The sequence below is a fragment of the Phaseolus vulgaris genome, chromosome 10 (genome assembly GCF_000499845.2).
Source record: "Phaseolus vulgaris cultivar G19833 chromosome 10, P. vulgaris v2.0, whole genome shotgun sequence".
NCBI classification, from domain to species: domain Eukaryota; kingdom Viridiplantae; phylum Streptophyta; class Magnoliopsida; order Fabales; family Fabaceae; genus Phaseolus; species Phaseolus vulgaris.
The window spans coordinates 13,931,695-13,944,695 of NC_023750.2; the positions used below are offsets into that span (position 1 = coordinate 13,931,695).

General features: G+C 48.3%; 1 protein-coding gene across 1 annotated transcript; it reads left to right on the forward strand.

The window, feature by feature from the left end:
• The first annotated feature begins 740 nt into the window (after positions 1–740).
• LOC137815050 (uncharacterized) lies at positions 741–1,386 on the forward strand. The gene is made up of 2 exons (XM_068618078.1): positions 741–893; positions 1,009–1,386. Exons 1-2 carry the CDS (start codon positions 741–743, stop codon positions 1,384–1,386), a joined length of 531 nt encoding a protein of 176 aa, XP_068474179.1.
• The last annotated feature ends 11,615 nt before the right edge of the window (positions 1,387–13,001 follow it).

Here is a 13,001-nt window from a genome sequence, read left to right on the forward strand (position 1 = left end):
ATGTAGTTCCCCACAGTAGTATGTCCAGTAGTATGTCCCGATTTGGCGATCTTTCATAGTAGTATGTCCAGATTCTAAAGGAGACTTTTGTGATGTTCGAGTTAGTACATGTCCCCAGAGAAAAGAATGCCCGAGCTGACTTGCTAGCAAAACTCGCCAATTCAGGCAAGGGGGGTAGGCAGATGACAGTCATATAGGAGACCCTGAGGTAGCATGGCAGAAGTTCAGCAAATAAGCACTTGAGAAGGTGTTAAGAGGAGTCACCAGTCCTTGACTCAAGAAACGCTGAAAACGCCCAGAATAAGCACATACGCATTATCCAGGGAAGAGTCGTTGCATGTTTTCCTAGTTGAAGAAGGCGAAAACTGGATGACACCCTAGCGACGCTACTTGGCTGATGGGATACTCCCGCTGGAACCCACAGAGGCCAAAGTAGTCAAGAAAAATTCAAGAAAATACACCCTGATCGACGGGGATTTGTTCAGACACGGGTATACTCACCCTATCCTGATATGTGTAAGTGGTGAGCAGTGCACGCGCATTATGGCGGAACTTCACGAGGGGATATGCGGGAGTCACATCGATGGTCGAGCTCTCTCATCGAAGGCCATCCGTGCAGGATACTACTGGCCAACCATGAGGGAAGATTGCACGAGGTATGCACAACGGTGTAAGTAGTGCCAACAACATGCTGACTGACACAAGGCGCCCCCAGAGGAGTTGCGACCGATTCACAGCCCATGGCCATTTCATACTTGGGGAATCGATATTCTGGGGCCATTCCCTTTAGCCTTGCGACAGATGAAGTACCTTGTGGTTTCCAGTGGATAGAGGCTGAGCCAGTTGTGCAAATCACAGCCCACAAGGTCCAGCACTTTGTGTGGAAGATCATAGTATGTCGTTTTGGAGTTCCAAAACGTTTGGTGCCCGATAATGGCACTCAATTTGCAAACCAATAGTTGGGCAAGCTGTGCACAAAGCTTAGAATAAAGTAGGTGTTTGCATCAGTCGAGCACCCCCCAGACAAACGGGAAGGTCGAGTCTGCCAACCGAGTTCTACTCAGGGGTCTGAAGAGGAGGCTGGAGAAAGGCAAGGGGCATTGGGCAGAAGAGGTTCCTAGAATTGTGTGGGCTTACCACACCACTCCCCAATCCACTACCAAAAAGACACCCTTTAGCTTGGTGTATGGTTCGGACGCGATGATTCCTATAGAAATCCAAGAGAGCTCACCACGTTTCCAGAACTTCGTGGCTGAAGAATCCAACGAAGAAAGAAAGGTGAACCTGGACCTACTGGATGAAGTCAGGGAGGAGGCTCGCATCAAGGTTGAAGTCTTGAAGAGAAAGGTGGAGTACAAGTATAACTCCAAGTTGAGACCTCGGTAGTTCCAAGTCACCGACTTGGTGATGCGAAAAGCCCATCCCTATCAGTTAGAGAACAAGTTGTCTCCCAAGTGGACTGGTCCATTTCGTGTGACAAAGGAACTTGGGAACAAAGCGTATAAGCTCGAGACCCTAGAAGGTGGGACGATTCCTCGAACTTGGAACGGAGCAAATTTAAAATTTTATTTCAGTTGATTATTTCATTGTACAAAGTTTAGGGGACACTTTTTTTCCCTCATCAGGGTTTTTTAATGAGGTCACCCAATAAAATTTCAGTTAAAGATATATTCTTGCAAATGTATTGTACAGTGAAGTAAGTGAACCTCTCCCTTGGGTTAGAAACACCAAGATTAGGAATAGTATGGTTCTTAGTGAGCCTCCCTCTTGCGTTGGAATGCCAAGGTCGAGATAGTATGGTTCCCAGATAAAATCCTCCCTTGTCTCTATACGACAAGGACAAGGTCAGTAAGCGAACCTCTCCCTTGGGTTAGAAACACCAAGATTGGGAATAGTATGGTTCTTAGTGAGCCTCCCTCTTGCGTGGGAATGCCAAGGTCGAGAAGAGTAAGGTTCCCAGATAAAATCCTCCCTTGCCTCTATGCGGCTAAGGTACGGTCAGTAAGTGAACCTCTCCCTTGGGTTAGAAACACCAAGACTGGGAATAGTATGGTTCTTAGTGAGCCTCCCTCTTGCGTGGGAACGCCAAGGTCGAGAAGAGTAAGGTTCTCAGATAAAATCCTCCCTTGCCTCTATGCGGCTAAGGCGAGGTCAGTAAGTGAACCTTTCCCTTGGGTTAGAAACACCAAGACTGGGAATAGTATGGTTCTTAGTGAGCCTCTAATGGATTTGGGTCTTCCTATTTTCGGTTTTGTTGATGAATTGCGGAAGCTTCATGGATTGGAGATGGAACAAGGTCCTCTTAGGAGTGGTGGTGACCTTGAAGGTGCATGAGAAGTAGGATTTGAGAGAGGTGAGGCCAACTCTACTTGGAAGGTGACGGTTTAGGAAGATTAAGAGCCTAACCAAGGAGGTTTTGGGCAAAGAGTGATATTGGCACAATTTTGGCAGCAATTCACTCATGTATTAATCTTGAATATACATGACCCAAGCTCCTCTATATATAGCAAGAGTGGGCTGAATATGAAAAGAGACTTGGAGGGAAATTCAAATGTTGTTACATGGGAAGGTGGCTCCTAAATTCAGCACATGTGAGGTAGGTTCTAGAATTCTTCCATGTGCTAGGAGTTCTAGAACCTTACGCTCCACTTAGGCTAAATGTGGGTTGGACCTAAGTTTAATTAGGAGTAGGAAACTCTAATTAAACTTAGGTTAGCATTTTAGGTACCACTTTGCATGTTTCAACAAAAATACAAAAGAATTAAACTATGCTACTTTTGACAAAAATGTAAAAACTATTCTACACTAGAGTTTATGACATGTAGAATGCGTCCTCTTGACCCCTCTTTGACCATAACTCTAGTGGTTGCCTCAATTTGACATTTTGGTGGCCTTTCAATGGATTGGTGTTGGGGCCTCTTCCATCAGCCTCTCTCTTGCGTGGGAACGCCAAAGTCGAGACAGTAAGGTTCCGAGATAAAATCCTCCCTTGCATTTATACGGCAAGGACGAGGTCAGCAAAGGAGAAGATCTCCCTTGTCTTGCAAGACAAGGTCGAGAACAGTATGGTTCCTAGTTAAAGATCTCCCTTGTCTTGTAAGACAAGTTCGAGAATAGTATGATTCCTAGTTGAAGATCTCCCTTGTCTTGTAAGACAAGGTCGAGAATAGTATGGTTCCTGGTTAAAGATCTCCCTTGCCTTATATGCCAAGGTCGAGAGCAACATTTTCCTTATATGTGTTTAACGAAGGATAGGGCAAAGTAAGAGTTCAAGCAAGCACCGCCTCTACCTCAATACGTCGAAGAAAGGTTAAGGTCAAGCGAATGGTAAAAAAGTGTGCTACTAAAGTTAGAAAGGCTCTAAAGGCGTTGTTAGACTAATTTAACACAAGCAAAGCGGCTAACAACAAATGCAAAGGAGCAAATTAGGCAGAAAGCAGATTTTATAAATAGAAATTTTTTTACAAGTTATCAATTGTACTTTAGACAACCAAATAGATTACAAAGAGAAATCATCGCAGGTCAAGCATCCACCAGATGCCCATCTTCGACCTTCTTCGCCAGCCCAGTCAGGGAGAGATCCACCCTAGGATGCGCACATACAACCTCGGCCATAGAATCTTCAAATCCCACGGCATAAGACTCGGCGGCGTCCTTGGTAAGCTCTTCCTTACGGGTTAACTCTTCCTTCAGCTTGGCAAACTACTCCTCCAAATGCGTCGATTTCTCCTTGAGTTGGGTTGTTTCCTCCTCAAGATTGGTTGTCTTCTCCTTCAGACAGACCCCCTCTTCCTTCAAGCCAATTACTTCAGTTCGGAGGTCCAAGACCTTGGCATGAGCCCTCAGAGCTTCCTGGGACTTCTCGAACAAAAGCTTCTTGGTCGCGAGTTCAAATTGACGGAGATCCGCCGCCTCCAAGTAAAGGGCAATCTCGCGATGTTTTAGATCTTTGACTTGAAGGGCTTCTTCGCTAGCTGCCTCCCTCGCCTTATGCATCCTAGACAGTTCTTTCTAAAAAGTCGTAATGAAGGTCTCTTCAATTTTTTGGAATGTTAGAGGCCTAGGAAACCACAAAACTTTGGAGATGTTGATTAGTTTACTTAAACTACATAAACTCCTCCTTGTTTTTCTTGCTGAATTTATGATGTCATACACTGATGCTTTCGATGTTCTTTTCAAATCTATTAATATGCATTTGGTGGCTACATCTCCTATTGATAATAAAGCTGCTAAGCTTTGGTGTTAGTTGGTTCCAAATCTTGTCCAAAATTTCTTGGTCAATGATCAGTTTTTTTTTTAACTTGTCTTCTGCATGATAATTGCTTTAGCTTTGCAGGTGTTTATGGTGCTAACACATTCTTGGTTAGACGTTTATTGTGGAGGGATCTTAGTTTCTTCACAGGGCCTTGGTGTATTATGTGAGATTTTAATGTTGTGCTCTCGGTTGATGACTGCAAAGGGGGGTGACTCCTAATCAGGTTTCTTGTAATGAATTCCTTGATTGGATTAATACTAATGATCTTCTTGTATGTCTTTTACTGGACCTTGTTATACTTGGTGTAATGGGAGGAGAGAGTTGCACAAAATTCATAGAAGACTGGATAAGGCTTTATGTAATGTAGTGTGTCTGGATAAATGGGATTCTTATACTTATCAGGTTCTTGTTAAAAATTGTTCTGACCATTCCCCTATTCTTGCTAGTCTTGCTAGTAATTCTTTAAGGAAGGTTAACATTTTTTGTTTGTTTTCTATGTGACTTTAGGAAACTTCATGTATGAAGCTTATTCATAATTCTTGGGCTAATAAGGTTGTTGGTTGTCCTGTTTATTTTGCAACATAAGTTAAAAAGGTTTAAAATTGAGCTCCGAGACTGGAATATGCAATTCTTCTTAAGCAAGGTCTCCTCTTTAGTATTCAACAAACCTTAGAGACTACTAGTTTGTCTGATATTGATGGGCTTCTCTGTCAAGAAAAGATTTCTAAGCAGAAGCTTGATCATGCTCTTCATTGTCAATATTTGTTTTGGAAAGAAAGGGCTAAGATGTTATGGTTTAAAGATAGAGATAGAAATACTGCTTTTTTCCATGTTGTGGTCAAGAGGAGAAATAATTCTAGTGGGATTCATCGTCTATGGATTGGTAACGAGGTTACTGAGGATCCTAAACTCATTGAGGATCATATTTTGGACTTTAATAAAAATCTTTATGCTGAGTCTATTTGTAATGTTTTAGATACAAGTAATATGGGAGATTTTATTGGTTCTTATATTCCTGAGCTAGCTTCCTCTAAGGAGAATATGATGTTGAATAAATGTCTTGATTTTTTGGAAATGAAGAATGTTGTTTTAAATATTAATGGTAATAGTGCTCCTGGTTCTTATGGTTTTGGTGGTGTTTTTTATCATTCTTGTTGGGAAATTATTGGGACAGATGTTTCCAATGTTGTTCAATAGTTTTCTAAAGAAAACTAGGTTCTCCCTGGAATGAACAGTAATGTAGTATCTCTTATTCCTAAGATTCAGGGTGCTGACTCCATTAAAGATTACAGGCCAATTGTTGTTGCTAATTTCAAATTTAAGATTATTTCCAAGATACTGGCGGATAAGCTTGCACTTGTGCTAAATGGAGGAAAGACTCCAAAGATTGGAGATGCTAAATGAAAGACCTCAAAGACAAAGAAGATACCATCATAGATATTGATCCGATCGGTCATCGGTAGTCGATGACATCAGCATCAGAGAACCACGTGGACCACTCGCAGGGTGACACGTGGACCAGGTGGCAGAGAGGTAGGGGGACGATCGCCAAGAGAGGTGATCGGTGGTCAGTAACCAAGTTACCACCGACAGATCAGGCGACAGAGAGGTCGGGGGACAGATCACCCAGAATGGTGATCGGTGGTCAGTAGCCAAGTGACCACCAGCAGACCAGTTCCCAGACTCACGCCTGGAGGCAGAGCGCGAGTAGCGAATAAACACTGATCAGTCATCGGGTGTATTGTCATCGGGGTCTCGTGTTACACGCAGTTAGACTGGGACTAAGGTTCCCAGCGAGAGCGTTACGCATGGACCTCGCATGGGCACACCTCAAGGAATCATGCACGAGAGTGGCCTGAGGGAACTAGTAAGCCAGTCGGTGATTGGTGATTCCCTCAACCCATTACGTGCGTGTCATCCTGAAGGGTAAGTCGCCTACACAGAGAGTAACGTTTGGAGAGTGCGCCTAGACCAGCCACACCCGACGTTCTCCTAAGAGTATGCAATTTGCCCGGATAAGAGAAGCATCCTGAGTTACTCCGCAAGGGTGTAGCTTAGGCAGACAAAGAGAGGCGCTAGAGCCCTTCCAGTAAGTGACACGTGTGTGGTTAGACGTGAGTTGCAGGCCTCCACGTGTCACCATCTGAGAGGGGTGCGGTCCAGACAAAAGAGCACTCCGTACCGCTAAAGGTACAGACAGGCGCAGCCAAGCGCAGACATGCGCAGACTCTCACGCTCCCCATTGCTGATTCTGAAGGTACGCTTTCTCTGAAAAGCACGACAGGGTTCTGACACATGCCAGAAAAGCATAACAGAATTCTGTTATGCCCAGAAGCAGGGAAAGAGAGATAAAAGGCAGAATCAGAGTGAGAGAGGAAAAAAGAAGAAAGAGATAGAAAAAACAGAGTGCAAGTTTTTTCTCACACACACATTTTTTACTAAGTTTCCAGTTTCTGGTGGTTCTGTTGAACTAACTTGATCGTCGGAGTGCAAACGGCCGCTAGAGGCGCCGTCTGTGCATTTTGCAGGTCACACTTTGAAGACATCTGAGAGAGAGAGAGTTCAGAAGGTGATTCTTCAGGAGACGCAGTCGCGAAGACAGGGCAGAAAGTGTTACAAAGCGATTCACCCACGTTCAAGTTGCCGGCAGGATCATTTGGCGCCCACCGTGGGGCCCGAGTGAATCGTTGTCCCACATATACCACAGTTTTTAAGCTCACCAGAGTTTTATCAGTTTCTCTGATAGAGAAGATGCCTAGAAACAGACAACCATCACCTGCGCCATCCGCTGACGAAGGAGCTGTGACAATGGCGCAGGTCCTGGAAATGGTGCGCACGCTGCAGGATAACGCTGCAGCGTCGAAAGTCGAACAAGAAAGGATGCAGATGGAGTTGGCTGCGTCGCAAAGCAGGAACGACGAACTGAATCGTGTCAACGAAGAGTTGAGAAGAACGCTGCAGGCGCAGAGGGAGCACGTCGTTGACGAAAGGGTGTCCAGGCAGCCTTCACCTCCAAGGGCATTTCCCATGCCATTCTCCCCCGAGATTATGGGAACCATGGTGCCTTCCAACCTGGTGGGGGTAAAAGCGTCGTTCAAAGGGGTAGAAGACCCGGAGGCGCATCTGACGGCATTCCACACCCAGATGATGTTGTCTGGGGGCTCAGACGCTGTATACTGCAAGATGTTCATGAGCACCCTGAGCGGAATCGCCATGGAGTGGTTCGTGAGTTTACCAGAAGGGCATATCACGTCGTTCTCTCAGTTCTCGAAGCTCTTCATCGAGCAATACATCGTCAACAAGGCACCTGCGGTGGTGTCCTACGACCTGTTCGACGTGCGCCAATACCAGGGGGAGTCGCTGAAAGACTACCTCAACCGTTTTGGAGCACAAGTGGTTAGACTACCCAGCAAAGATGAAGATATGCTTGTGCACGCATTTAAGAAGGGAGTGCTGCCTGGCCCTTTCAGTGAGTCTCTCATCAGGAGCCATCCCAGCACTTTTGCAGAGATCCGACGGCGTGCGGTGGCGCACATAGTGGCAGAAACAGAAGTTTCTGAGAAGAGGGGAAGTGCTGCACCACCCAGACCGCGTGGAGGGCAAGGAAAACCACAGCAAGCGAGGGTGCATGAGACCAAAGAAGGGAAGAAGGTGCGGGAAAAACCTCGTCCCTATGCACCAGGCAAAGACCAGAGTAAGGGGCGTGCAAGGGAGAATAACGCGCCCCCAAGATACAACTTCATGGTGGGGTTGGCGGATCTCATCGCCCTTCCTGCCGTAGCAGCAAGACTACGAGTACCAGAGAAGACAGACAAGGTACTCGGAAGGAAGAAGAATGAATGGTGTGAGTTTCATCAGGCCTTTGGACATACACTTCATTCCTGTTTGGCGCTGGGACACCAACTGGCAGAGTTGGTGAAGTCTGGTTTTCTAGCAGATTACCTGCGTGAGCCACAGGGTGATCGCGCGTCAGGATCCCAAACTGGAGAGCAACAGCATGAAGTCCCTGTGCATGGGGAAGTGCAGACGATCGCTGGAGGCTTCTCTGGTGGGGGATGCACAGCTTCACAAAGAAGGAGATACACTCGATCTGTGATGGCGGTAGATGCAGTGAATGAGAGTCATTACCCTGAGGTGGACATTGTCTTCAGGAAGGCCGACCTACGAGACGTTGTCCCACACGACAACGACCCTGTGGTCATTTCTCTCGTCACAGCAGGAAGACGAGTGCATAGAGTACTCGTAGATCAAGGAAGCTCGGCGGATGTCATGTTCTGGCCAACATTCAACAAGCTACAGTTGTCCCCTGATCAGTTGAGACCGTATGCTGGTTGTCTCTACGGTTTTGCAGGGGATCAGGTAGAAGTGCGGGGATACATCGAGCTGAGGACAACGTTCACTGACGGAACGACAGCCCGCACTGAAAAGATAAAGTACCTGGTGGTGAACGCCCCTTCTGCGTACAATGTCCTGTTGGGGAGGCCAACGCTCAATAGACTGGGCGCAATACCATCGACAAGGCATATGAAGTTGAAGCTACCGTCGATGGAAGGGGCCGTGATAACCATCAAGTCGGATCAGGCTGAGGCAAGACGCTGTTATGAGAACAGCTTGAAGCAAAAAAGAAGTGTGTGCCATGTCACCACAAAACCACCACCAGGCGTGCATGAAGAGCGATTGGCGGTCAGGGAGACACAAGGCGCTCAGAGGATGGAGAACGCTGCGGTGTGGGGCTCCCAGGTGGCCCAAGTCGAGGAAGAAGAGGAAGGCACGATCACTCCTCGCGAGTCAGGGATCGCGAGAGCGATCATTGCCAGTAAGAGGAGGCCCCACCCAGCTGAAGGATGGGTCGAGGTGGACATCGGGGGAAGAAAATTCAAGTTGGGGGGATCCCTCATTGATGAAGAACGAAGGCTGATCATGCGTGTGATTGAGAAGCACATGAATGCCTTTGCATGGTCATCATCCGACATGCCAGGAATCGACCCCGATTTCCTCTGCCATCGTCTATCAATGGACCCCATGGTTCGACCCGTACGGCAGAGAAGAAGGAAATTTAACGAGGAGAAGAGGAAGGTGATCCACGACGAAGCGCAGAAGCTCCTTGACGCAGGGCATATCAGAGAAATCCAGTACCCCGAGTGGCTAGCGAATGTGGTACTGGTGCAGAAGGCAAGCGGCAAGTGGAGAATGTGCGTGGACTTCACTGACCTCAACAAGGCGTGCCCCAAGGATTCTTACCCCTTACCCAGTATAGATGCCCTAGTCGATAGCGCATCGGGGGGAAAGTTGCTCAGCTTCTTGGACGCTTTCTCGGGATACAACCAGATCAGGATGCACCCAATGGACGAATGCAAGACCGCGTTTATGACGGAACGGTCTTGCTATTGCTACAAGGTCACTGGGCAGGTTACGAGCTAAGGATAGGGTGCTCTCGCCCATGCTGGGGGCTACCTACCAGCGGCTCATGGATAGGGTGCTCTCGCCCATGCTGGGGAGAAACGTACACGCCTATGTAGATGACATGGTGGTTACGTCCCAAGAGAAGAAGCATCATGCAGCTGATCTGGAAGAGCTATTCGCCACCATCGCCAAGTATAGGCTGAAGCTCAACCCTGAGAAATGCATATTCGGTGTAGAGGCTGGGAAGTTCTTGGGTTTCCTCTTGACAGAGCGAGGAATCGAAGCTAACCCGGAGAAGTGTGCGGCGATCGTGGCGATGAGGAGCCCAACGACGGTGAAGGAGGTGCAGCAGCTCACCGGTCGCTTGGCAGCACTGTCCCGGTTTATGTCTGCTGGTGGGGAGAAAGGTCACCCATACTTCCAGTGTCTCAAGCGCAACAGCAGATTTCTCTGGACGCAGGAGTGCGAGGAGGCCTTCATTAAGTTGAAGGGATATCTGGCAAGTCCACCAGTCTTGCGAAAGCCCCAGGTAGGCATCCCTCTCCGTCTATACTTTGCTGTTACGGAGAGGGCAGTCAGTTCAGTCCTGGTGCAAGAGCAGGACCAGGCCCAGAGGCCTGTTTATTTCGTCAGCAAGGTGCTGCAAGGCCCTGAAACCAGGTACCAGGCCCTCGAGAAGGCTGCTCTGGCGGTGGTATTCTCAGCCAGAAGACTCAGACACTATTTCCACAGCTTCACAGTGGTGGTGATGACTGATCTGCCTATTCAGAATGTATTGAAGAAACCTGATGTGGCAGGAAGGATGGTCAAGTGGGCAGTAGAATTGTCGGAATTCGATATTCAGTATGAGCCCCGAGGACCGATCAAGGGGCAGGTGTTCGCGGACTTCGTAGTCGAGCTATCATCCATCGCGACACCTGCAGAAGGGCTAGATTTCCGATGGGTGTTATCGGTGGATGGCTCCTCTAATCAGCAAGGAAGCGGCGCTGGGGTCATCCTGGAAGGGCCAAACGGAGTACTGATCGAGCAGTCCCTCCGTTTCGCCTTCAAAGCTAGCAACAATCAGGCGGAGTACGAAGCCCTGATCGCAGGAATGTTGCTAGCAAGGGAAATGGGAGCAAGAAATCTGCTGGCCAAGAGCGACTCGTTACTGGTCACTGGGCAGGTTACGGGGGAGTTCCAAGCAAAGGATCCCCAGATGGCAGCCTACCTGGAGTATGTGCAGCTCCTGAAGACGTCCTTCACTGAGTTTGAGTTAGTGCATGTACCAAGAGAGCAGAACGCCCGAGCAGACCTGCTTGCCAAGCTGGCCAGCTCAGGCAAAGGGGGAAAGCAGAGGACTGTCATTCAGGAGTCCCTGAAGGTGCCGCGCGCGTTTGTATCAGACAACCAGGTGCTTCATGTATACAAGTCAATGGAGCGTCTAACGATCGGTCATCGGTCGTTGACTCAAGAGACGCTGAGAGCGCCGAGGGTGAGATCGCGACCCTCAAAGATCGGTGAGTCGATGGAGGTCCACGCGGAGAAGGAACCCCACACCTGGATGACGCCATACCGGCTATACTTAGAAGATGGTGTACTCCCGCTCGATCTGGCAGAGGCCAAAAGAATAAAGAGGGGTTCAAGTAAGTTTACTCTCATAGATGGAAGCCTATTTAGATTTGGATTTTCTCACCCTGTGCAGATCTGTGTACACGGCGAGCAGTGCACCAGACTCATGTCTGAGCTGCACGAGGGGGTGTGCGGAAGCCATGTAGGTGGTCGCGCTTTGGCAAGTAGAGTACTCCGCGCGGGGTACTACTGGCCGAAGCTGAAGGAAGATTGCATAAGGTTTGCTCAGCGATGCAAACAATGTCAGCTGCATGCAGATTGGCACAAGGCACCCCCTGAGGAGTTGAGGTCCATCCATAGCCCGTGGCCATTCCATACATGGGGGATTGACATCCTAGGACCTTTTCCCCTGGCGACAAGGCAGATGAAGTTCCTCATTGTGGCTATCGAATATTTCACTAAGTGGGTGGAGGCAGAGCCAGTTGCACACATCACCGCACAGAAAGTCGAACACTTCGTCTGGAAGAACATTGTCTGCCGCTTCGGAATACCCAAGAGGCTGGTTTCCGACAATGGCACCCAGTTCACCAGTCATCAGTTGAGGAAGATGTGTGAAGAGCTAAAGATACAACAGGTTTTCGCGTCAGTGGAGCACCCACAAACAAATGGGCAGGTGGAGTCAGCAAATCGAGTGCTGCTCAGGGGGCTGAAGCGGAGGCTAGACAAGGCCAAAGGAGGCTGGGCAGAGGAGGTCCCCAGAATTGTGTGGTCTTACCACACCACCCCACAGTCCAGCACCCATGAGACACCCTTCAGCCTTGTCTATGGGACAGACGCCATGATTCCTGTAGAGATACAGGAGAGCTCCCCCAGATTCTTGAACTTCGTTGCTGAAGAGTCTAATGAAGAGCGTAAGGTGAATCTAGATCTGCTAGACGAAGTGCGAGAGGAGGCCAGAGTCAGTGTTGAAGCCGTAAAGAGAAGAGTCGAGCGGAGGCACAACTCTAAAGTGAGGCCCAGGCGCTTCCAGGAAGGTGATCTGGTGATGAGAAAGGCGCATCAGAATGACATGCCGAATAAGTTATCCCCGAAGTGGACAGGCCCGTACAGAGTGGTGGAGACATTAGAGAACGGAGCCTATCGCCTAGAGACTTTGGAGGGAGGAGCAATCCCCAGAACGTGGAACGCCACCCATTTAAAATTTTATTTCAGTTAAAGTTGTACTGTAATGGCGTTCTCGCGCTAAAAGACACAGGCTTTGTATATGGTGGAAACAGTCGAACAGACAAGGGGGCACTCTTTTCCCTAAAGAGGGTTTTTAACGAGGCCACCCAATTAAAGAAAAATTTCCAGCATATCAAGTGTGCTCAGGTATTAAAGTTAAAATCCTCCTTGCCCCAGGTGCAAGTGCAGGTGATTGGTTAGGCCCTACTTGCCCTAGGCGCAAGTACTGGCACCGATCTAAGTCTTCCTCACCCCAGGTGTGAGCGCAAGCAGAAAGGTTTGAAAAGCCAGGGGTGCTAGTAAGACCAAGAGAGGGAAAGGAAAGGTTTTGACAAAACGTCCTTACCCACTTGGCATACACCAATATTGGCCCAGTAAGACTCTCAGTCAGAAACCTTTCTCACCCCAGGAGTGAGACAGGGAATGAGCGACTCAACTCGCCAAAGGGTGATGACCTTGGGGAAAGGGAAAGGGGTTAGCGAGAAACACTTTCTTTTCCCAAGACGAGGCATCACTTTGAGCGATCGATGTCAAGGTCCTTTATGCACTTAGCGCTAGAGCGACAGAG